This window comes from Drosophila ananassae, chromosome XR (assembly GCF_017639315.1).
Source record: "Drosophila ananassae strain 14024-0371.13 chromosome XR, ASM1763931v2, whole genome shotgun sequence".
Taxonomy (NCBI): Eukaryota; Metazoa; Arthropoda; class Insecta; order Diptera; family Drosophilidae; genus Drosophila; species Drosophila ananassae.
Window position 1 is genome coordinate 5,080,358 of NC_057932.1, and position 26,664 is coordinate 5,107,021.

The following is a 26,664-nucleotide window of genomic DNA, read 5'->3' on the forward strand; positions in this document are numbered from 1 at the left end:
TTGGGGCCGTCGAGACAAGTGGAGTGTGCAGGTACCCTCATGGAGTGCTTTGCCATTCCCACCTGAATGTCAAAGCGCACATCAGCGGCAAGCTGGGAGAACTTCCAGCATAATTCACTCCCAACTTCAACAGAGCTCAATCGCTCTAACTCATCCTGGAGTGTGGTAAATTTCTTGCGCAACGCAATTTCCAACGGCTCCAGTACCATGATGGTCAAATCTTCCTTCTGAACTGCAGCCTTGACCTTGTTATGCAGGGCTTCCATCTCCTGGTAGGTCACCTCTGCTCTTCGCCGCAAAAGCCTTTCCCTGCTTGCAGGAACCGAGGCACTAGCTACATCTCCAGACTCCATTATGCAATTTGTTTTTGTGCAAGGTGCAATGCAATGGAAACAACAGCAACAAGTTTTCCTTTGCAAGGTTTCCTTTAAGCACTTTAATGATCACAAATCAATTAGAGCGCGATCACGTCGGGGTCACCAATGTTGAGCTATCAGCGTTTTGATAGCGACCGAATTAATAAAATAATCCACAATTTAATTTCAATAATTTTATTGGGTCAATTTAACCCCAAAAAAAAAACGGCAGCGGCCTATCCCAACAATGCCGAATTACAAGTGCTAAAACCTAAGAGCTTGCGCAGAAGCTCCACCAAAGCTCCCAAACTGCATGCGCTACAAAAGAACAACAAAGCGCATGCGAATCTGGGAGAAACAAAGAATATGGAGCAGCTGATAACGGGCAATTAGTGGACCGCTGCGGCTGGTTACACTGAGAGAATAGAAATAGAAATAATTATGATTTTTGATGCTGGCACAAGTCCCAACAGTATCTTTCAGTCGCTTTTATTTAAAACCTAAATTTCACTGTTGTTATTTTCAAACGGATGATTCTTGCATACCCTACTGATGCCCACGGAAACAAAAAATCAGCCGTTTGTGTTTATTCTCACTCCACAAAAATCATCCATCAGAAGGGTATGGAACACCATCCGCTGGCAGAACTACAACAACTTAAAATCAATCGACTGAAATATACCCTGTTTCTACCTTAATATATAAATTTTAATGCATTCGTTGACATATGCATATATATAAGTTAAAAAGATTTTATTAATATTCTTTAAAAAAAATAAATTAATCTTTTTCACATTTTGTTTATTTGAGTATCGGATTAGAACTGACATGATTCTTATAATTAACAATTACTCCTATGCGTTGCTCCATCGCTGCCGCGATCTCGGTCGCGGTTGCTGCAGCTGCTTGCTTCCCTCGATGTCATTGGTAGCTGATGTTGTTGCTGTAGCTTAAGTCCATATCTTCATTGCTGATTGGTCAATGCAAGTGCATTGTGTTGTTGGTGGATGCACTTGCCATTAAGTTCAGTGAGCTTTGCCAAATATTTGGGTGTTTTCTTTCTTTTGGCTTTCCCACGATCACAAGCATAATCAATGCTTACTCAGCGCACGTGTCTTTCGATCCGTGTGACCCTTATTGGTGTCACGGCATCATATTGCATACGGTGCACGGTGCACTCAATGCGTTTATGTAAGCTCTTTTGCAGTTGTTATTGAGAACTTATGTGCTTGGACTTAGCGTTTTATTAATATTATCTAGTGTTTGACATTTTAGGTGTTAACTTATATGTGAAAAACATTTTACAGCTACCACTTAATCGTATTCCATAACAAATATAAAATATAGGTTGAAATATTAATATATAAAACATATTTTTTTCATCATTAGCGTATAATGTATACCCCAATTTTCGTAGGGTCGCATGCCTGTAAAGTTACAAAAATCAAAAATTTTAGCTGGTTTAAAACGAAATCCAACGCACACATGAAACCACACGGTGAATGTGAATGTGTGAGCACGCATACATATAGGGATCGGTTAAACCGCGGAAGTACCTTCTTGATGATGCGCCTCTCTGCGACTGAACAACCAAAAAAGATAAATGAGATTCTGAGCGTAAAAATGAGCGTATGAATGAGAGTAAGATTCTCTCTGGGGCCTCCGGGGGCCTGTCGCAAGAAATTTTTGCGTCCATTTTCGTTGTATGAAATGAGAAGTCTATATGTTGTATGGTTAGTGGTTATCTAATTAAACCAATGACTTCAAAGCCTTTTTAATTGCTTTACGAAAAGATGTAAAAAATATTAAAAGAAAAATGCACCAACTGCATAATATAACATTGTCAATAACAATTATTTGATATTTATTTATTTTATTGAAAATAAAAATGTTTTTAAAAAATCATAACATAATTATAAAAAGAAATTTGACAGTAATCAGTCAATAGTATAGAAAAGCCAATAAACTAGATTAAATACAAGAAAACTTATTGGAAATATTATGCGAGAATATTTATCAATTTTGTTAACATCTTCAATCCTTGGTATGGTGGATTTAATGACAGAGGCGCTTTTTTTTATTGCGTGAAACATACGGGGTCTTGTAGGTACTCCTGCTTAAGAATAGATAAAATATAAGCATGAAACCAAAAATTTTAAATAATTACCCCGCTGAGAACGGTATCTAAGTTGAGAGCGGCCATTTCCAAAATTACGAGATATACGAAAACTTGGCGGAAACTTTCCCAAATGCATCGTTTCATTTCCGATTGAGGTTACAGAAATGCCAAAATCACTTTTTCGTAGTGAAGGAATGGGACTTAAGCAATCATCATGAAATTCATTTACTCCGTCGGTAATCGAACACGTATCAGACCGGTAACTTTTTACTGTTAAAAGAAAAAAAATTTAAAACATACGAAGGATCAATTCCGTGAATAATTTCATTTTGTAATGGGTGAGGACTTAATTGTAACAGGGAGAAGGAATAATCTTTGACCCCATAGAAAATATATGTTATTGCTCAGCACCAACAGCCGAGTCGATATAGCCTTTTTTTATTAAATCGTTGGATTCATTTATTGTTCTGTAGGAAAAAATTCGCTAAACTTTCTGTAACTATAATAATAATATGAGCTTAACTGTAAATATCGATATAGCCAAGTACGTCTGTGCATTTGTTTGTCCGTCTATCTGTCTGTATGAAGGCGCAGATCTCTGAGACTATAGAAGATAAAGCTTTACGATTTTGGATGTAGTTTGTTTCAAATATTTAACACGCACCACACAACCCCAATTTACTAAATTTAGAAAAGTTTTTTGAAAAGGTTTTATTGCTAAACTATTTCAATGCCTAATTAACAGGTGAAAAACAAAACTCATGCAAATTGGATGACTTTTAGACTACTGGATTGTTTGAGTTGTTAATTTGAATAATTTTTTGGTAAATTTCTGTTTTGAGAATCTTCACTATGAAGATTAATTAAAGTTTGGTTGGAAAAGATGGTTATTGCATACCATATACTCGAGAAACTCAACAGCCGTCCTTACTTTTTTTTATTTTGATGTAATCTTATCCTCAGTAATGCGCCAAGCATAAACACATAAAACTGCCTTGCCTTTTAGTTGATTGGAGCTATAGTTAACGTTTTATAGAGATACACTCAGAACTCACCCATAACACTATCTGGTCTTCCAGATGCTTGTCAATTTTTATTATTAGCCAAAGTCTGGTTTTTATACCATAGAAGAGAGTATTATAAATTTGATGGTACCCATAAATAGTGCCAAATCAATTGTTATAAGAAAAGAATTCCGATTATAAGAACTTTCTTGTTGTGAACACTCATACGTAAACCTTCACAACCAAGTGTCATTCTGAACGACGGTCCACGTAGTTGACATACAGCAGGCTTAAGCGTGAGGAGGTGGCTACTATATACAGCCAAAGAATTAAAAATTTTCTGCGTTATACCGTTATAAAAGTTATTACTTCTAGTGTGGAACCTCTGTTTCCGTTGCATTGAAGAGTCGGGCGTATTTTACATAGCTAAAATTTGATCAATTTCTTCTGTTAGGTGTACTGCGGTTGGAACCTATGTTTGTTCTGGTTTTGGTTCAGGGGTTTTGGTTCCCCTGGTTTGGTTTGGTTTTAAAGCAAGTGAAATTATGAGTGGCGATTTTATGCTGACGGCTGACGGTGTAATTTAATTTAATATAATAATAATGTGTAATTTAAAGTTTATAATGTACAATAATGTAAAAGTCCCAATACGTCGACCAAATTTCCACAATGGTAAATAAAGCAAAAGGTGTACTTTGTTTTATTAAAAGTTGATCAAAATAATTTAAAGACCCCCTATATTATTATATATGGTGTGTCATGTGTCTGGTGTCCCCCATGTGGTATTTATAAAGACTGCATAGAACCTGTGTGAAATAATTAGTTATTATTTTCTCTTAGAGGACTAATGATAACTGGTATGCAAATTTTCAACTTCCTTCGTATCGTAAGTAAACTCTTACTAATAAACCTACCCGCCTTAATAAATCATAAAACAATGCTGGATTTTTTTTTTCACAACCTTATTAATGGTTGGATAGCCAGCATTTCCTTTACATTTTAACATTCCGAATAGAAGGAATAGAAATAAGGCGGGAGGTAGGCTGTATGCAGTGGAACCTGCGATAGAAAATGAGGCCGGTTATCATTGTAATATGCACATATATGCACAATTAATATCTTGTATATATATATCGAACACCCACTGTACCAAGAGTACTTAAAGGGTGCACACTGTAACACTTTGTCGCAGGGTTTACGTTTTTCAAGGTCTCATATGTGCATATGTCCGCATAAACGTAACACGAGTGGACCTTATGTATGTCCACATACCTCCGCCTAAGCGAACATATATAAATTAATTAAATTGAGGGGAAAGGATAGCTGTTTGTCCGTTGCTGGAGAGGATGTCTTCAGTAGAGGGTGATATGATATCTTTGGGTTGCCTGGGGTTCTTCCTTCTCGCTGGAAGGTATGTTGGGAGTTACTAACTCCGTTGTTACCGCCATTGAGGCTGAGTAACCAATTTTACAAGTGAATTGACTTTAATGGCTTGTGCCTTAGTTTTGGTATATGAGTTCTTTATTGTGTGAGACTCAAACATAAACTGAACTTAAAGCTAACAAAAATATATTTCATAGCGGCCACGCAAACAGTGTTCGTTGGCTATGCACGGGCATCCGGCCAGACGCTGTGTCAGCAGTTTGGCCAGAGCGAGCTCTTAAGTAATCGGACATTGCCGTTGTGCGGTTAACTTCGGCGCGGTGCCATTATCCACACACACTCGAGACGGGCTATCATTTATAATCACAATCCCCTCATCAACGTAGGTGATGGGGTGTAAATCACTTTGCTGGATCTCGCAATGTGCTGTGCCTCCAGCATGGAGCTCTTGAGCGCATGATCTTCTTCGTGCCAGCCGACAAAATGTAGCCCCTGCCGGCAAAGAGCAGTTTTCTACCGTGTGGATATTGTCGCATTGAGCAATAAAATTGTCCTCCAGCCTGAGTATGGTGTCGTGATGTGACACCGGGAAAACGGTGATCTTGTTGCAGGCCGCCTTAATCTTTGGAAACTTAATGATAAAGTGTATGATGTTATTGGATTGTAAAATCTTAACGGAGGATACGGACAAAACATTCCTAATCGAGGTCTCGGTGGGCTCTTCCATCTACACACCTTCCAGGTCTGCATGATCTTAGATGCTAGGGCTAACGACATTAACTTTGGCAAGTGCTACTGCCAGTATTAAACCGTGCAGCTCCATTGTTATCATCCTATTTCGAGTTAAAAGCATCTCGAGTAGGTGCCCTGTATCAATTTGGGACTTTTTAGCAGACCTCAGAAGTTGGTTGACGGTAGCGGAAATTTTATTAATTTGAATTTGCACCTTGTTGTAAATATTAACCTGCCTATTGTTTGCATTTGTTAATTCGAATTCTCTAAATTTAATTTTCTCGAAGTCTTCCGCGTCCGGCGTTCCCGCCACTACTTTCAACGGGGTCCCTAGGAAGTCTAAGCTTCTTGCTACCATATGATGGATGCTCAATGAGTCGAGCAGGTCGCGCAGATGGGCGACATCAACAATCAAGAGTTTCTGCATGTGAGACTGAGGGAACATGTTGGACATCCCGTAAGTTTCTTCTATGACGCGCCTATATTCCGAGAGATTCGCTGAATGTTTCACAAACACGAATTCCTCCCATATTAGAATTCGGCCATCAACGATGGGAATGTATTAAGCTTTAGAATAGTCCGTGACGCGTGCCGATGTTTTGGTCAAAAGGAAAATCAGGGATATGCTTGTGAACCTGTAATTTGGAAGTGCTGTAAGTTTTGTTGAAATTGGGTAGCCCACCACCAAAGCGTGATTAAAATAATAATGGAAGCAAAACTTATGCCAAGTGGCTACAAAAAAATGGATAATAAAAAAATTTAAAAATTATCAGGCGAGGGATGATAGAGTCACGCTCGGCCTACCTAAGGTTGTCTTTGTGGACCACCCTCCCCTTAATGAGGACTGTGGTCTCCATGTCCGCTTCAACGGTTTTTTCTTCACACAAAGGTGAGAGTTTGTTGCCCAGGCGTTTGTTGGACTTCACTAGGACTTTTTCGCCAACCTCGAACTCACTATTTTGTCAGGAAGCGTTTTCCCTGTTTCGGAGTCACGCTCGGCCTACCTAAGGTTGTCTTTGTGGACCACCCTCCCCTTAATGAGGACTGTGGTCTCCATGTCCGCTTCAACGGTTTTTCTTCACACAAAGGTGAGAGTTTGTTGCCCAGGCGTTTGTTGGACTTCACTAGGACTTTTTCGCCAACCTCGAACTCACTATTTTGTCGGGAAGCGTTTTCCCTGTTTCGGAGCTTGTCTTGGACTATTTTTATCTTATCCTGTATTTGGTACGCCACGTCAGCCTATCTATCCGCCAAACAGTCGATGACCGAATGGATAGATTTGTTGTATTTGGTTGTAGCCAGTAGGATCAGCTCTACGGTATCGCTAATGCCTTTGTCGATTTTAAGGCATCGAGCAAGCTCTACCAGAGTGCTGTGGAAGCGTTCCACCTGTCCGTTTGAGACACTGTGGAGGGGCGGAGCATTTGAAATGCTAACGCTGAAATGGTTTTCCAGCATGGCCACGATAGTGTGCGAGTTCAACGATGGATCGTTGTCGCAATATATGACCTTTGCCTTAGGGAAAATGGTCATCAGCTGTAGTAGCGCTGGTTTGAGGTCCTCTATGGAACTAGAGGGAACCGGTTGGACGACGGCAAATTTCGAGAACTTGTCGATGCACGTAAGGAAATACTTTTTATCCGTGGAGAAGATGTCTATGTGTAGCATTTCTCCTACATGAGATGGGATTGGTGTTTCGCCAAGCTCCTGTTTCTTTGGATGTCTGTCGTATTTAGCCTTGGCGCAAGTCCTGCTGGAATCGACTATTTCGTTCGCCATTTTGGTCATATTCGGGAAGTATTACTCGGAGAGTACCTGCTTTACGTTTTCTTGGGCAGACCTGTGAACTCTGTTGTGCTCGACAGTGAGAATCTCCCGCCTCTCGTCAATTGCAAAAATATCCGTTACTCGGTTTTTGCAGTGCCAAAATTTGGTGGCAGGGAATTGCCGAACCAATTTGTCCTGTACCATTGCTAGCGTGTGCAAATCGCAAATAGCGTGAGCTCCTCCAGCAATGACTCCTCGCAAGTGAAGTCAATGTTGTGGCGTCTCTTGTTTCCAAAGAGAACAAAGCTGCGTTTTGACGATAAGCGGGCTTCTTCCAGAGTTATCTGGTTTTGGAAGCAATTGAGAGGCTTGTCCGTGGATGGGAAATTGTGGGTTAGCGACAGCTCACTGTGAATTGTGGCCGCGCTTAAAAATGCCTCTTTCTCTTCTACATCGTTGAGTTGTTGCCTCGAGAGGGCATCTGCAACGAGGTTGCCTTTGCCAGGCATGTAATGAACTTTGGCACCACACTCGTCGATGCGTTCTTTCCACCTTTTAATTTTCGTGTTCGGATTAGAATCCGACACCGCGTAGTTCAGCGGTTGGTGGTCAGTGTAGACATTTATGTCTTTGACCCCATATAGGTAGTGACAAAGCTTTTCTAGTGCCCACACTATGGCTTACAGCTCCAATTCGTTGGTAGCGTAGTTAACCTCTCTGTCCTTTAAGCTTCTAGAGATTGTGAGGAGATTAGATCTCCCACACTATTATAATTAATTAATTTTAAAAATTGTATATATAAATAACAGATAATTGTTACTACTACTTCAATAAATAATTCGCACACACCAAGACAGGTGGCAAGAGGGGCAACAGCGGGGGGGGGGGGACATGCAAGTCAGCACTGCAGCGTCGGATGGGCCAGCGCTGCTGTGTTAGAAATACGGAGGAAGAGAAAGGTATCAAGGGAGAAATGCGTCGCGCACAGACGGCATGCGGGGGCAGCAGCGGGGGCAAGAGGAACCAGCACGGCGTCGCGCACGGAAGAGGGCGAAAGAGGAGTCACCGTGGAACGTAACGGTCCCGGCCGGGCCTCCGCGGCCGCGCTCGAAGGTCATAGGAAACAGCGGGGACCGCGCAGCTGTGTTTACAAAATGCACAAAAACACAGAAATGCATTTGAATGTCCAGGGGGGGATCGCGGGGTATCGGGACGAAGTCCGATGACCGGCACAAAATAATGCGGATCGGAGGCCCGAACGGGGCAATCGGGGGGGGGAACTATAAAGAAAGCCCGCCGATAGAAAGACGGCGGGCTTGGAGAAAGCTAACGGAGAAAGTGAAGGAGCGGAGGATTAACGGCAGGAAGTGGATTTGCAAGGATTAACGGGCGCCTCTGGCATTATATAAGGAGGGCCCCTGGAGCGAATCGAGGCCGAGTCTTCTAGGGAAGCTGGGAGAGTGAGTGAAAGACCCCCCGTGGGTAAGTCTGCCATTCAAGTTGGAAAGCTTCCTTGAAGAGTTAGGAGTACAGGCTGAAGGACCCCCCGTGGGTAAGTCCGACAGTCTTCAGTGCGGGCTATTAAAGCGAGTGAGCAAGGATATATGAAAATAGCTTAAGGACCCCCTGTGGGTAAGTCGGGCGGCGGTACGCGCATCGAATCGAGCAAGGAGTCAGGGGAAAAGGATCAAGGATCCGCGGCAAAGCTGAGGCCCAAGGGTAAAAGAGTCGGGTAGAGTTATTCCCGGACACGACACGTATCCTGGTGTAGTGGCGGCAACGACGGATCAGCCTGGCGTACGCCTTGTCTGCTCCTGACCGTTCGATCCAGGTGTGATCCTGTAACGCGAGGGATAGCCAACCCGGGAACTCAATCCCACTAGTGAAACCAGGCAGGGACACCCCGGGAAGTCAAGAGAATCCTGATCCAGGCGCTGGAGCGTATGCACAGCGATCCACCTGGAGTCAAAGGAGACGCGACGCCCACACCTCTGGCCTACCATAGATCCTGCGGGGCGTAGGCACGCAGGTGTTTGGAGGCGAGTGGCGAACGCGACCGGGGGCGTGTCCTGTAGGGTAGGAAGGCCCTTCGTGCCCTGATCCGGCCGCTAAGCAGCGAGGAGCATATCCTGCCCGGCGTATGCCTGGGAGGTGAGCCACTCGGTCTGTTAACACGGATTGGGTGCCGGCCACGGCGAAAGGGCAAATCCAGGCAAGCCAAAGGTTCCGAGTCCACGGCACCTCAAGCGGAGATACAGCAACGGCAGAGGCGACGACGAGGGAGCAGCGGCAACAGGAGAGCAGCGACGACGAGGGAGCAGCGGCAGCAGCATAGCCGCGACGACGAGGGAGCAGCGGCAACCGTAGAGCAGCGACGACGAGGGAGCAGCAGCGATGGACAGGCAGCGGCAGTGGAAGACGACAAGCAGCAACACAGGCCCCGCAACCAGAGTCCGTGAGTCCAAACGAAGGGAACCGAGAGCCGTTTCGGCGCCAGGCACCAAGACCGCACGACCTGCCGGGCGCAAGCTTTGGGAGGGCGTGCGTATTGGCACCAACCCGAAGCGGGGATCGGGACCACGCCGAGGCAGAGAGCGGTGAGCGAATCGGAAAAGCTCATCCAAAGTCTGGCAGTGCCGGAAATGAAGAGCATGGAGCCACAAGCGCGGAAGCCAGTCCCGGTACAGGTGGACCATGCGAAGGTGGCGAGACAAGTCCGAGAGTGGTCGTTCCGATTCGACGGAACAGGGGATCCTCTCGAGTTCGTGGACCGAGTAGCATGGTCTGCCAAAACATACGGGATGGATATAAACACAATCCCGCGAGCGATGCCCGAACTACTCCAGGGCAGAGCGCAAAAATGGTTCCTAATGAACGACGAGGAGTGGCTCACATGGAAGGAGTTCAGAAGGAGCTTCGAGGCCTTTTTCCTGCCAAAAGGATACTTCGAGAAATTGGCAGACCAGGTAAAGCAGAGGAAGCAACAGCGAGGAGAGCCTTTCAAAGAGTACATGGTGGACCTTCAGGCGCTGATGAAGCCGTTAGGAAAGTCCACAAAGGAGGTCATCGATAGGCTCGTGGAGAACTGCATGCCACGCATGAAAATGTTCATGAGACCCTACGCATGTGCATCACTCGAGGAGGTCATGGGTCTAGCCGAAGAATTCGAAGAGCTGGCTTTGGAGGAGGAGGTCTTCAATAGACAGTCCCCAGCGGTAGACAGAAGATGGCCAAAGGAGGAGTTGCACCATAAACCACAGGAGCAACAGAGCCATCCAGGACAGGGATGGGGGCAGAGATGGCAGCCGGAGGAGCATCGTCAAATGCCACAGCAACAGCAGCCGAGCCAGCAATGGGCAGGCCCAAGGCAACAACAGCCGAACCAACAATGGGCAGCAAACCAAATCCAAAGGCAGCCGAATATTCAGCGGGCAGCGACGCCTAGACAGGGACACGTAGAAAACCCAGCATAGGCGTGCAACAGATGCGGAGGCATGGGCCATTGGGCCAGCGGGTGCAGAAACCCCAGAATTTTGTTCTGCAGGATGTGCGGCGCAGTGGGGGTGAGAAGCACGGAATGCTGCCAGAGAGCGGGAAACGTGCAGCGATCCCAGCAATAGAGAGGAAGGCGGAGATCGCGAGGTGCTGCCTCTCAGAGATAGTTGGAGGATTAACCGGAGACGATCAGCAATTGGCGGCGGTCATCAAGGTCGGAGGAGCAGAAGTGAGGGCCATGGTGGACACCGGGGCAACGGCTAGCTTCATTTCAGCTAGCAGAGGACCCGGGAATCGCCGGAGAACGGAAAGCGACAAGGAGACTAGTAAAGTTGGCCGACGGGAGCCACATAGAAACTCAAATGGTACTCCTTACAACTGTAAGCTTTGGCAACAAGAAAAAGGATTTAAATATGATAGTGTTGCCAGGCATGGGAGACAGCGCGGTGCTTGGATGGGATTTCCTCGCAGAATTCGGCACAATAATCAACTGCGCAGGCCACCAAGTCACGATCCCGAAAAGAGAGAGGTGGACCGGATGCCTGGAGGATAGGCTGTCCATAGCGATAGCGGGACCCTCGGAGGAATGGGATCGCGAGCGGGACAAAAGGTTTATCGAAGAAGAGCTGGCGGCGTTCAGGAATCAGAAGGGTTGTTCAAACATAACCCAGCATAAAATCACGATGAAGGACGACATCCCAATTAAACAAAGATACTACCCACAGAACCCCAAAATACAGGGGGAAATCAATGAAAAGGTGGAAGAACTGCTGGAGAAGGGATGCATCGAACCGTCAAACAGCGCCTACAGCTCACCCATTGTCATGGTGAAGAAGAAGACGGGCCAGTGGAGGATGTGCGTAGACTTTCGGCAGATAAACGCAAAGTCAGTGAAGGATGCGTACCCGATGCCAAGAATAAACTTCATTTTAGAGCAATTGAGGGAACCAAAATTTTTCAGCAGCCTCGACCTTAAGGATGGCTATTGGCAAAACCCACTTGAGGAAGAGAGCCGGAAAAACACGGCCTTTACTGTACCAGGGAAAGGTCTGTACCAGTGGAAAGTGATGCCGTTCGGACTACACTCGGCCTCGGCAACATTTCAAAGGGCCTTAGACCAGGTCATAGGCCCGGACATGGCTCCCCACGCATTCGCGTACCAGGACGATATCATAGTGATCGGACGCACTAGGGAGGAGCACATGGCAAATTTGAAGGAAGTGTTCCGAAGACTGAAGGCGGCAAACCTAAGGATAAACACAGAGAAGTGCCATTTCTTCAGGGAAGAGCTTTTGTACCTAGGCCACCGGATAACGAATCACGGAATTGGTATGGATCCGGGAAAAGTCGCAGCGATCACGGAATTGGAACCACCGAAGAACGTGAAAGGGGTACGGCAGTTCATAGGAATGGCGTCGTGGTATCGACGGTTCGTTCCCGATTTCGCGGGGGTCGCAAAACCCTTGAACGATCTCCTGCGAAAGGGAACAAAGTGGGAGTGGACGTCGAGACAGCAAGAAGCGTTCGAAAAGTTAAAGTCGCGGTTAGCAGAGGACCCGGTGCTGGCATGCCCCGACTTCACGAAGAAGTTTGTACTGCAAACGGACGCCAGCGATTACGGCGTAGGCGCAGTGCTGACGCTGGACACGGATGAGGGCGAGCGAGTGGTCGCTTACGCCAGCCGAACGCTAATAGGCGCGGACAAGAACTACTCGGCAACAGAGAAAGAGTGTCTTGCAATAATCTGAGCAATTCGGCAAATGAGGCCATACCTGGAGGGATACCAGTTCGACGTGATAACGGATCACATGGCGCTGAAGTGGTTAAACAACATAGAGAGCCCACTTGGAAGGATAGCGAGATGGGTTTCACTAGTGAAACCAGGCAGGGACACCCCGGGAAGTCAAGAGAATCCTGATCCAGGCGCTGGAGCGTATGCACAGCGATCCACCTGGAGTCAAAGGAGACGCGACGCCCACACCTCTGGCCTACCATAGATCCTGCGGGGCGTAGGCACGCAGGTGTTTGGAGGCGAGTGGCGAACGCGACCGGGGGCGTGTCCTGTAGGGTAGGAAGGCCCTTCGTGCCCTGATCCGGCCGCTAAGCAGCGAGGAGCATATCCTGCCCGGCGTATGCCTGGGAGGTGAGCCACTCGGTCTGTTAACACGGATTGGGTGCCGGCCACGGCGAAAGGGCAAATCCAGGCAAGCCAAAGGTTCCGAGTCCACGGCACCCCAAGCGGAGATACAGCAACGGCAGAGGCGACGACGAGGGAGCAGCGGCAACAGGAGAGCAGCGACGACGAGGGAGCAGCGGCAGCAGCATAGCCGCGACGACGAGGGAGCAGCGGCAACCGTAGAGCAGCGACGACGAGGGAGCAGCAGCGATGGACAGGCAGCGGCAGTGGAAGACGACAAGCAGCAACACAGGCCCCGCAACCAGAGTCCGTGAGTCCAAACGAAGGGAACCGAGAGCCGTTTCGGCGCCAGGCACCAAGACCGCACGACCTGCCGGGCGCAAGCTTTGGGAGGGCGTGCGTATTGGCACCAACCCGAAGCGGGGATCGGGGCCACGCCGAGGCAGAGAGCGGTGAGCGAATCGGAAAAGCTCATCCAAAGTCTGGCAGTGCCGGAAATGAAGAGCATGGAGCCACAAGCGCGGAAGCCAGTCCCGGTACAGGTGGACTATGCGAAGGTGGCGAGACAAGTCCGAGAGTGGTCGTTCCGATTCGACGGAACAGGGGATCCTCTCGAGTTCGTGGACCGAGTAGCATGGTCTGCCAAAACATACGGGATGGATATAAACACAATCCCGCGAGCGATGCCCGAACTACTCCAGGACAGAGCGCAAAAATGGTTCCTAATGAACGACGAGGAGTGGCTCACATGGAAGGAGTTCAGAAGGAGCTTCGAGGCCTTTTTCCTGCCAAAAGGATACTTCGAGAAATTGGCAGACCAGGTAAAGCAGCGGAAGCAACAGCGAGGAGAGCCTTTCAAAGAGTACATGGTGGACCTTCAGGCGCTGATGAAGCCGTTAGGAAAGTCCACAAAGGAGGTCATCGATAGGCTCGTGGAGAACTGCATGCCACGCATGAAGATGTTCATGAGACCCTACGCATGTGCATCACTCGAGGAGGTCATGGGTCTAGCCGAAGAATTCGAAGAGCTGGCTTTGGAGGAGGAGGTCTTCAATAGACAGTCCCCAGCGGTAGACAGAAGATGGCCAAAGGAGGAGTTGCACCATAAACCACAGGAGCAACAGAGCCATCCAGGACAGGGATGGGGGCAGAGATGGCAGCCGGAGGAGCATCGTCAAATGCCACAGCAACAGCAGCCGAGCCAGCAATGGGCAGGCCCAAGGCAACAACAGCCGAACCAACAATGGGCAGCAAACCAAATCCAAAGGCAGCCGAATATTCAGCGGGCAGCGACGCCTAGACAGGGACACGTAGAAAACCCAGCATAGGCGTGCAACAGATGCGGAGGCATGGGCCATTGGGCCAGCGGGTGCAGAAACCCCAGAATTTTGTTCTGCAGGATGTGCGGCGCAGTGGGGGTGAGAAGCACGGAATGCTGCCAGAGAGCGGGAAACGTGCAGCGATCCCAGCAATAGAGAGGAAGGCGGAGATCGCGAGGTGCTGCCTCTCAGAGATAGTTGGAGGATTAACCGGAGACGATCAGCAATAGGCGGCGGTCATCAAGGTCGGAGGAGCAGAAGTGAGGGCCATGGTGGACACCGGGGCAACGGCTAGCTTCATTTCAGCTAGCAGAGGACCCGGGAATCGCCGGAGAACGGAAAGCGACAAGGAGACTAGTAAAGTTGGCCGACGGGAGCCACATAGAAACTCAAATGGTACTCCTTACAACTGTAAGCTTTGGCAACAAGAAAAAGGATTTAAATATGATAGTGTTGCCAGGCATGGGAGACAGCGCGGTGCTTGGATGGGATTTCCTCGCAGAATTCGGCACAATAATCAACTGCGCAGGCCACCAAGTCACGATCCCGAAAAGAGAGAGGTGGACCGGATGCCTGGAGGATAGGCTGTCCATAGCGATAGCGGGACCCTCGGAGGAATGGGATCGCGAGCGGGACAAAAGGTTTATCGAAGAAGAGCTGGCGGCGTTCAGGAATCAGAAGGGTTGTTCAAACATAACCCAGCATAAAATCACGATGAAGGACGACATCCCAATTAAACAAAGATACTACCCACAGAACCCCAAAATACAGGGGGAAATCAATGAAAAGGTGGAAGAACTGCTGGAGAAGGGATGCATCGAACCGTCAAACAGCGCCTACAGCTCACCCATTGTCATGGTGAAGAAGAAGACGGGCCAGTGGAGGATGTGCGTAGACTTTCGGCAGATAAACGCAAAGTCAGTGAAGGATGCGTACCCGATGCCCAGAATAAACTTCATTTTGGAGCAATTGAGGGAACCAAAATTTTTCAGCAGCCTCGACCTTAAGGATGGCTATTGGCAAATCCCCCTTGAGGAAGAGAGCCGGAAATACACGGCTTTTACTGTACCAGGAAAAGGTCTGTACCAATGGAAAGTGATGCCGTTCGGACTACACTCGGCCTCGGCAACATTTCAAAGGGCTTTAGACCAGGTCATAGGCCCGGACATGGCTCCCCACGCATTCGCGTACCAGGACGATATAATAGTGATCGGACGCACTAGGGAGGAGCACATGGCAAATTTGAAGGAAGTGTTCCGAAGACTGAAGGCGGCGAACCTAAGGATAAACACAGAGAAGTGCCATTTCTTCAGGGAAGAGCTTTTGTACCTAGGCCACCGGATAACGAGTCACGGAATTGGTATGGATCCGGGAAAAGTCGCAGCGATCACGGAATTGGAACCACCGAAGAACGTGAAAGGGGTACGGCAGTTCATAGGAATGGCGTCGTGGTATCGACGGTTCGTTCCCGATTTCGCGGGGGTCGCAAAACCCTTGAACGATCTCCTGCGAAAGGGAACAAAGTGGGAGTGGACGTCGAGACAGCAAGAAGCGTTCGAAAAGTTAAAGTCGCGGTTAGCAGAGGACCCGGTGCTGGCATGCCCCGACTTCACGAAGAAGTTTGTACTGCAAACGGACGCCAGCGATTACGGCGTAGGCGCAGTGCTGACGCTGGACACGGATGAGGGCGAGCGAGTGGTCGCTTACGCCAGCCGAACGCTAATAGGCGCGGACAAGAACTACTCGGCAACAGAGAAAGAGTGTCTTGCAATAATCTGAGCAATTCGGCAAATGAGGCCATACCTGGAGGGATACCAGTTCGACGTGATAACGGATCACATGGCGCTGAAGTGGTTAAACAACATAGAGAGCCCACTTGGAAGGATAGCGAGATGGGTTTCACTAGTGAAACCAGGCAGGGACACCCCGGTCGCTATCAAAACGCTGATAGCTCAACATTGATAGACAAGGTTCAATTTTATAATTCAATTTATTGTGGGTCAATTTAACCCCAAAACAAATTCCGCTCAATTTGTTTTTGGGCAAGGTGCAATGCAATGGAAACAACAGCAACAAGTTTTCCTTTGCAAGGTTTCCTTTAAGCACTTTAATGATCACAAATCAATTAGAGCGCGATCACGTCGGGGTCACCAATGTTGAGCTATCAGCGTTTTGATAGCGACCGAATTGATAGACAAGGTTCAATTTTATAATTCAATTTGTTTTGGGGTTAAATTGACCCACAATAAATTCTGTTCTGTTCTGGTCTGTTGGAAAAGCGTCGCTCATGCAGTCAGGATTACCCGCTGGACTGCGACATCCAATCGGGTTCTCAGGTTTTTAAATTGGAGCGAAACCTGAACAAGGATCACGATATCCAGGACGTGTCCAATTGCGTCTCATCAGTGCCGCTGCTATCCACCGCTCCCCCCGTGGTCGCTATTTCAATGTCGCATCTGGCAGTTGTCTGCGATGGATTTTCTGAAGCTGCTGAACTTAATCCCTCATCTGGCTCGGGATTTGGATTATTGTCACCGTTGCCGATTAAGTCAGCACCCAGGTCTGACTCCATTCGGAACTCTAGCCTGCACACTTCCAATGGGGGGAGGTCGTCCGCATCGCTGCTGCCGCCGTTTGCAGCTGCCAAGGTGGCTGCTGCTCCAGCCGTGAAGGCTCCCGATCCTGCAATCGAAAGGTGCGCCTACGCGCAATTTCGGAAAGATGTTTCCTTCCACTCTCGGCACTCTGTTGACGCTTGGCTCGAGCGCTCTCTGGAACTGGATGGACACGGCAGCCTGCAACTGATATTATGGACCTTGAGATCATCAGCATTATTATGTGATGAAGCTGCCCCATGCCCCTAAGGATTTTTGGTTGAAAGATGGAATTCAACGGGGGAGGATGTTGGGACTTGTGCCAGCATCAAAAATCATAATTATTTCTAGTTCTATTCTCTCAGTGTAACCAGCCGCAGCGGTCCACTAATTGGCCGTTATCAGCTGCTCCATATTCTTTGTTTCTCCCAGATTCGCATGCGCTTTGTTGTTCTTTTGTAGTGCATGCAGTTTGGGAGCTTTGGTGGAGCTTCTGCGCAAGCTCTTAGGTTTTAGCACTTGTAATTCGGCATTGTTTTGGTTCGGCCGCGGAATTTGTTTTGGGGTTAAATTGACCCACAATAAATTGAATTATAAAATTGAACCTTGTCTATCAATTCGGTCGCTATCAAAACGCTGATAGCTCAACAACGGGTCAGTGGAGGATGTGCGTGGACTTTCGGCAGATAATAAAAGTCAGTGAAAGATGCGTACCCGATGCCAAGAATAAACTTCATTTTAGAGCAATTGAGGGAGGCAAAATTTTTCAGCAGCCTCGACCTTAAGGATGGCTATTGGCAAAACCCACTTGAGGAAGAGAGCCGGAAAAACACGGCCTTTACTGTACCAGGGAAAGGTCTGTACCAGTGGAAAGTGATGCCGTTCGGACTACACTCGGCCTCGGCAACATTTCAAAGGGCCTTAGACCAGGTCATAGGCCCGGACATGGCTCCCCACGCATTCGCGTACCAGGACGATATCATAGTGATCGGACGCACTAGGGAGGAGCACATGGCAAATTTGAAGGAAGTGTTCCGAAGACTGAAGGCGGCAAACCTAAGGATAAACACAGAGAAGTGCCACTTCTTCAGGGAAGAGCTGTTGTACCTGGGCCACCGGATAACGAGTCAGGGGATTGGTATGGATCCTGGAAAGGTTGCAGCGATCACGGAATTGGAACCACCGACAAACGTGAAAGGAGTACGGCAGTTCATAGGGATGGCGTCGTGGTATCGACGGTTCGTTCCCGATTTCGCTGGGGTCGCAAAACCTTTGAACGATCTCCTGCGAAAGGGAAAAAAGTGGGAGTGGACGACGAAACAACAAGAAGCGTTCGAGAAGTTAAAGTCACGTTTAGCAGAGGACCCGGTGCTGGCATGCCCCGACTTCACGAAGAAGTTTGTGCTGCAAACGGACGCCAGCGACTACGGCGTAGGCGCAGTGCTGACGCTGGACACGGATGAGGGCGAGCGAGTGGTCGCTTACGCCAGCCGAACGCTAATAGGCGCGGAGAAGAATTACTCGGCAACAGAGAAAGAGTGTCTAGCAATAATATGGGAAATTCGGCAAATGAGGCCATACCTGGAGGGGTACCAGTTCGACGTGATAACGGATCACATGGCGCTGAAGTGGTTAAACAACATAGAGAGCCCACTTGGAAGGATAGCGAGATGGGTTTTCGAGCTGCAGCAATACGATTACGTAATCAGCTATAGGAAAGGCAAGCTGAACGTAGTCGCGGATGCACTTTCCCGCCAGCCGATCGTGGAGAAGCTGAGGAGTGCCACAGCAACGGAAGACGCGGAAGGCGTTTGGGTTGGCTCGCTGAAGAAGAAACTAAAAGAAAACCCACAGAAGTATCCGGAATACGTCGAGGAGGCAGGCCTGATTTACCGACATGTTCCACACAGAGCCGGAAGCGAGGAAGTGGCATCGTGGAAATTATGTGTGCTAATGTACATGAGGCAACAGGTGCTGAAGGAGAACCACGACGCACCAACAGCAGGACATTTAGGCGGAAGGAAAACAATTGCGAAGGTAGCAGCAAGGTACTTCTGGCCAGGGATGCAGAGGGACGTGAGGAAATACGTCAGGAAATGCGAGACATGCCTGCGCTATAAACCGAGCCAGATGCAGGCCGCGGGGAAGATATTAACACAGGTCCCAGAGGAGCCGTGGGCGACGGTATGTGCAGACTTCGTGGGACCGTTGCCGAGGTCCAAGCATGGGAACACCATGCTACTAGTGATGATCGATCGGTTCTCAAAATGGACAGAAATGGTCCCAATGCGGAAAGCCACAACAGAGACGCTGCAGAAGGCAGTTTGTGAAAGGATCATCGCCAGGTACGGGGTGCCAAAGGTAATGGTGACGGACAATGGTGTTCAATTCACCAGCCGGAGCTTCAAAAAATTCCTCGAGGAGCTCGGAGTTCGCCACCAGTTCACGGCACCATACACGCCTCAGGAAAACCCGACGGAAAGGGCAAACCGGACGGTGAAGACGATGATCGCCCAGTTTGCAGGAAAAGACCAAAGGACGTGGGACGAGCACTGACCAGAATTGATGCTGGCGGTGAACTCGAGCGTGTCGGACTCCACGGGATACTCTCCGTGTTTCATCACCCAAGGCAGAGAGCCAAGAATGCCGAAAGCAATTTTCGACCAAGGGGCATTGGGGACAGGAGAAGCCCAAGCCACTCCCTCAGAAAATGCGGAAAAATTAAAAGAGGTATTCGAGCTGGTGCGGATAAACATGGAGCGCGCGGCGCAGGAGCAAGCTCGGCACTACAATCTGAGGAGGCGGGAGAGGAGCCCGAAGATCGGCGACACAGTATGGGCAAAAGAGCACCATTTGTCCAAGGCGGCCGAAGGATTCGCGGCAAAGTTAGCGCCAAAGTACGACGGGCCGTACACGGTGGTGAACTTTGTGTCGCCAGTGATTGCTGTGCTACGGCACGCTGGCACAAGGAAGAAAAAAAAGGCCCACCTGAGTGAGCTGAAAGCCCAAGCGCAGGAGTCGGCGCAGGCATAAACCACAGAAAAACAAACAAAAAAAAATAAAAAATAAAAAAAAAATATACAGTAAAAATATATAAAATAAAGAAAAAATATTATTAAAAAGGAGAAAAAAATGAAAAGAAAAATACAAGGAAAAAAAAAAAATATATATATTTAAAATATATAAAATAAGAAAAAATATTATAAAAAAGAAAAAAAAGAAGAAAAAAAAAGAAAAAAAAAATACAGGGAAAAAATAAGAAAAATTATAATAGAAAAGAAATATAAAAAAAAAGGTAAACAAAAAAAGAAATTATTATTATGAAAAAAATATACAAAAGAAAATATATATATAAAACGGCATAGAATGACTCTGACGTCATCCGAAGAAGGGGGGAGGTGGATAAGGGTATCCACACACAAAAATATCCACATGCAAAATGAGGAAAAAAAAAACAAAAAAACAAGCAAGTCAGCACTGCAGCGTCGGATGGGCCAGCGCTGCTGTGTTTAGAAAAGCGGAAAGGGAGAAATGCGTCGAGCACAGACGGCATGCGGGGGCAGCTGCGGGGGCAAGAGGAACTCGCACGGCGTCGCGCACGAAAGAAGGAGGAGGAGAAATCACCGTGGAACGTAACGGTCCCGGCCGGGCCTCCGCTGGTTATAGGAAATAGCGGGGACGGCGGGGAACGAAGCGGCCGGCGACTGCGCAGCTGTGTTTACAAAATGCACAAAAACACAGAAGTGCATTTGGAATGTCCATGGGGGGATCGCGGGGTATCGGGACGAAGTCCGATGACCGGCACAAAAATAATGAGGATCGGAGGCCCAAGCGGGGCAATCGGGGGAGGGACAATAAAGAAAGCCCATCAATAGAAAGACGGCGGGATTGGAGAAACCTAACGGAGAAAGTGAATGAGCGGAGGATTTACGGCAGGAAGTAGATTTGCAAGGATTAACGGGCGCCTCTGGCACTATATAAGGAGGGCCCCTGGAGCGAATCGAGGCCGAGTCTTCTAGGGAAGCTGGGAGAGTGAGTGAAAGACCCCCCGTGGGTAAGTCTGCCATTCAAGTTGGAAAGCTTCCTTGAAGAGTTAGGAGTACAGGCTGAAGGACCCCCCGTGGGTAAGTCCGACAGTCTTCAGTGCGGGCTATTAAAGCGAGTGAGCAAGGATATACGAAAATAGCTTAAGGACCCCCTGTGGGTAAGTCCGGCGGCGGTACGCGCATCGAATCGAGCAAGGAGTCAGGGGAAAAGGATCAAGGATCCGCGGCAAAGCTGAGGCCCAAGGGTAAAAGAGTCGGGTGGAGTTATTCCCGGACACGACAGGTATCCTGGTGTAGTGGCGGCAACGACGGATCAGCCTGGCGTATGCCTTGTCTGCTCCTGACCGTTCGATCCAGGTGTGATCCTGTAACGCGAGGGATAGCCAACCCGGGAACTCAATCCCACTAGTGAAACCAGGCAGGGACACCACGGGAAGTCAAGAGAATCCTGATCCAGGCGCTGGAGCGTATGCACAGCGATCCACCTGGAGTCAAAGGAGACGCGACGCCCACACCTCTGGCCTACCATAGATCCTGCGGGGCGTAGGCACGCAGGTGCTTGGAGGCGAGTGGCGAACGCGACCGGGGGCGTGTCCTGTAGGGTAGGAAGGCCCTTCGTGCCCTGATCCGGCCGCTAAGCAGCGAGGAGCATAGCCCGGCGTATGCCTGGGAGGTGAGCCACTCGGTCTGTTAACACGGATTGGGTGCCGGCCACGGCGAAAGGGCAAATCCAGGCAAGCCAAAGGTTCCGAGTCCACGGCACCCCAAGCGGAGATACAGCAACGGCAGAGGCGACGACGAGGGAGCAGCGGCAACAGGAGAGCAGCGACGACGAGGGAGCAGCGGCAGCAGCATAGCCGCGACGACGAGGGAGCAGCGGCAACCGTAGAGCAGCGACGACGAGGGAGCAGCAGCGACGGACAGGCAGCGGCAGTGGAAGACAACAAGCAGCAAACGAAGGGAACCGTGAGTCCAAACGAAGGGAACCGAGAGCCGTTTCGGCGCCAGGCACCAAGACCGCACGACCTGCCGGGCGCAAGCTTTGGGAGGGCGTGCGTATTGGCACCAACCCGAAGCGGGGATCGGGGATCGACGGGAGGACGAGCGGTCGGTCGGCTGAGCCAGACAGCCGGTGAGATTCTCTTTATTGCTTTGTAAATTAATTACAATAAAGGGGATTTATTTGAAAAGAAGCAATACCGTGTTATTTCTGGGCTCGGGCAATCACGTCGAATCAATAAATTCGGTGGAACGTACCCTCAACCTCTGTGAGCTAGCCGCGGCGTTTGTTGCGAGCAAAACATAGCAAAACAGTTCGTTACAAGATCATAGTAATGGGTCGTCCCTTTTGGGAAAGCACTGCGCCAATGCCGTAAGCTGAGGCATCTGTCGTCAGATCAAATGCCAATTTATAATCGGGGTATCTGAGGATGACATCCTCAGAGGCCAGGATGTTTCGAAGCTTTTCGAAGGCCAGCCGTTGTGGCTCGGTAAACTGTACCTGGATGTTTCTGGACCTGTATCTGCTGACATTTCTATGTTCCCCTTTTAAGATGCTCGAAATGGGCTTAGCTATTGATGCAAAATCTTTAATAAAGCACCTATAGTAGCTAGCCAAGCCCATGACCTTACTTTAAATACGTTTTTAGGCTTCGGGAATTCCTTGATGGACTGGACCTTTTCTGGGTCTGTTCTAGTCCTTCGCTGGTGACTATAAACCCCAAAAAGTTAACGCTTTTTTTGAAGAAGACCGATTTCTGCGCTGACACTCCCATGTTGGCGTCGTGCAGGCTCTTTAACACCCAGTCTACGTGCCGTACGTGGGCGTTTTCGTCTTCTGAGAAAACGATAACATCATCGACATAGACATAGCAAAATTTGCCAATCTGCTCTCGCATTATGTCGTCGATGGTTCTTTGGAAGATGCTGGCAGCATTCCTCAACCCGAATGGCAGTCGGCGAAACTCGTATTTTCCCCCGTTTACGGAAAAAGAAAGAAAAGTTTTTTCACGGTCACGTTCCGCCAGTGTAATTTTGTGGTAGCCAGACTTCAAATCGAGCGTTATGAAGTATTTGGCCTTGCCTAAATTCCCTAGTAAGATAGAGATAATTGGCATGGGGTAGCGATCCGGTATTGTCCTCTCATTTAACTTTCGAAAGTCTAATACCAGCTGCATCTTACGGATGCCAGACTCGTCGGTGCCCTTTTTGTCTACTACCCATATTGGGTTATTGTAGGGGGATCTCGACTTTTGGATTATGCCGTTCTTTAGGAGGTCTTGAATTTCGCCATTGACGAAATCTGCTGCCCCCATCGGGTACGGGTAGGGTCTGGCATAAATGGGCTCCTCATCAACTGTCCTAATGGTGGCAACCACTGAAGTGTTGTAAGGTAACGCCTCATTTGGGTTCGCGAAGGCATTTTTGCTGTCGCTTAGCATTTTTGAAAATGCTTTTCTGACTGAAAGTGGTGCACTGGAGCGGTCCCCTTCAGTAAAATTTACGTTGGGGCATGCTTGGAATTCTAGCTTTTCTATTTCGGAACCCCATTTGAGGTGTCCGGAAGCTAGGCAAGGCGATGCCCCTGCCTGTTTTAAAAGATCAAGGCCGATGATGGCATCAAAGGAGGACAAATTTGGTAAGATGAAGAACGTGGCCTTCAAGTTGAATAGGGATACGAAGCATTTTTTTGAGATTGTGGTAACACCATGGATAGAATGTACTGAAAATGGCGAATCTACTGGGCGGACGCCCTTCAACCCTTCGTATGGACGGATGAAATTTTTTGACGCGCCCGTGTCTATTAAAAGCTTCATTTCTAGCCCCGCTACTCTTTGCCTAATGACGGGTAGCAGGGACTTTTTCCTAAAAAATTATTGACGTCCGAATCATATTCCTTAATGGCGTCGACGTCAATTTCTTGAGCCGCGTCTGAAGCTGCGGTGGTATATTTCACCCCGGATTCACCTGCGCTCTGCACGACGTGGTTAATCCTCTGCCTTTTGTGTGGGCCCGATCGCTCGGGCTCTGCCAGCTTCCTGTTTTGGTATGCCGGGGCTTGAGACGGCTTAAGCATCCTGCAAAGTGATGGATCAATGTCCATGGGTTCAGGGGTGCCTCCGCTGTGTGGGGCAGAGTGCACTTGTGCCTTGTATTGCTTGGCGTAGTACGGATTTTTGCCAGTGTTTGTCTGGGCATTTGCCGGCGCAGAAGCCTGCCGGTGTTCTTGCGCCTTTGGATATTGTTTTTTATCTTTGTCCTCCTGGCTTCTGGCAAACAATGCCGCGAAGGAGTACCTCTCGTGGTTAGATTCTATTTCTTGTGCCAAAGCGAGGGCTGAAGGCATATCTTTCGGCTTTGCCGAAAAAAAGGACATCCGTAAGGCTACGCTTAAGTCCCGAGATAAGTACTCGAAGTGCGTCGTCCCGGAATTTGTCACACAAAACCTTTGCCGCCGAGGCTTCGTACGACATGGTGGCTTTGTTGGTGAGCAAGGTCAGTTTTTTCTCGACCTCGTCATAGTATTGCAGTAGGGTCATATTTCCCTGCCTGAGAGTACTCATCTCCTGCTCGATAACGTGAATCTGACGCTTATCACTGTACGTAAAGTCGAGTCGATTTATAATCGCTCAATATAATTAATAATTATATAATTATATATTATTATATTAAATGCACACAATTATATAAATTATTTTTGATTAGAAGTTAAATTTTGAGTTAGCGACTTTTTTGTCTTGGTTAAGAATTTTCTATTCTGCAACGTTGTTGTATAAATATGTTTATTTATTTATTCATACAGAAAAAAGAAATGCAAACAACTTTACTTTCCAATAAGTAAATAGCCCAAAAATGGCTTAAAACAAATATATGTATAAAAATACAATGCTAAACCGTCAGCCAATTAATGGAAATTAATTAATGTAAAAAATGTTAAAGTGGCTGCAGTTTTTGAGCTGTCAGTGTAAGGAACACAATTTCACTACTTTTTTTAATTTTTATTTAACAAAAAACTAATGCAAACGTGAAGGATTTATGGGTGAAAGTGCTCACTTACATTATTTTACGATGGGCGCCAATTAATTAAATTAAGGGGTAACGATAGCTGTTTGTCCGTTGCTGAAGAGGATGTCTTCAGTAGAGGGTGATGATGTCTTCAGTAGAGGGTGATGATGTCTTCAGTAGAGGGTGATATGATATCCCTGGGGGTTGCCTAGGGTTCTTCCTTCTCGCTGGAAGGTATGTTGGGAGTTACTAACTCCGTTTTTACCGCCCTTGAGGCTGAGTAACCAATTTTACAAGTGAATTGACTTTAATGGCTTGTGCCTTAGTTTTGGTATAGGAGTTCTTTATTGTGTGAGACTCAAACATAAACTGAAACTTAAAGCTAACAAAAATATATTTCATAGCGGCCACGCAAACATGCAGTGGTCGCCGGCTATGCACGTGCATCCGGCCAGACGCTGTGTCAGCAGTTTGGCCAGAGCGAGCTCTTAAGTAATCGGACATTGCTGTTGCGCGGTTAACTTCAGTTAACTTATACATAACATAACTATATACTTAAGAATACATAACTGTCTCTCCACTGCCGCTTTGGGCAGCGCAGCTACGAGACTTAGACCTCCTTTAACTCCTAAGTAAATTTGTAAAAGCAGAAACTCCTATGAGCTCGGAGCGGCAACAACAGCTGCTCCTGACCTAAATAAAATAAAGAAGATTAAACTAAACTCCGGCAGCTTATTATATTAAAATCTTTGGGACCTTCGATGAAACATGATACATGGCGACCGTGACAGGACATCATTCCATTCAGGACATCGACATCGAAGGATCACCAACAGCTAGGACGTCGAGGGATCCATAAATAAAACTTACAAAAAAACAACTTGGGTCGATGAAGAACGCAGCAAACTTCAGGACACATGAAGATCGGCATTTTAAATTGCACATCACAGCCAACGCTGGCCAAAGAAACGGGACCAAACTAAATAGCGCAGTAAGTAGAGTGTGATGTGTGGAAAGAGAAGTGGCGTGGTGCAAAGACTTAAAGCCAGAAAGGCTGAATTACTGAAGCAACTAAATAGCGGATGTAAATTAGAATGGAACAGCTCGGTACACGCCGAAGTTGAGTACATTAAAAATCTGATAACCCTAAGAAAAAATAAAACCAGCCACACACACACATCCACCTACGGTGCAATTCAAAATATATCAAAATCCACAATAAAATCCAATCCACCGCCAAAGCAGGAGTTACCCAGGTTAAAGAAGAGTTGCCCCAATGACTGCAGAAGACCCCTGGAATCACCCTTCTGTGAACACACCTGTGCCAGCACCGGTGCCACAATAACCTAATGGAAGAAGATAAGCCTGTGAAGCCAGCACCGGCCCCGTTTAGCGCTTCAAGCTAAACCCGGAACAGTGAGCCGACAGCGCTACCTAGAGCGCAAAAATTTGTTTCACCCCCCCCCATGCACTGCGTTGCATATTTTTTTGTATTGCACTGCGATGCATATTTTTTTATAGTATAATTTTTTGTAAAATTGAGCGACATTAAAGTTGCCCGATTAGCGTGTGGCCTGAAAACCATACAAAAAAATAGGCAGGTTTTTTTCATGTAAAAAAAAAGAGATAAAAATAAGAACTAAAAAAAAAAAACACAATATATGTATATATAGCCAAATAGGGCAAGTTTTTAAATGAGCTAAACTG

The 26,664-nt window shown here is 47.7% G+C and overlaps 1 protein-coding gene across 1 annotated transcript in view; it reads right to left on the reverse strand.

The window, feature by feature from the left end:
- Nucleotides 1–2,226: 2,226 nt before the first annotated feature.
- Nucleotides 2,227–26,664, reverse strand: part of LOC116656481 (gamma-aminobutyric acid receptor subunit beta-like) — a 99,742-nt gene continuing 75,304 nt past the window's right edge. The window contains exons 3-4 of the mRNA XM_044717475.1: nt 2,524–2,745; nt 2,227–2,469 (exon numbers count right to left, since the gene is read on the reverse strand). Coding sequence (XP_044573410.1) covers nt 2,294–2,469; nt 2,524–2,745 — 398 coding nt within the window. The 3' untranslated portion in view covers nt 2,227–2,293. The remainder of the gene's footprint in view (nt 2,470–2,523; nt 2,746–26,664) is intronic.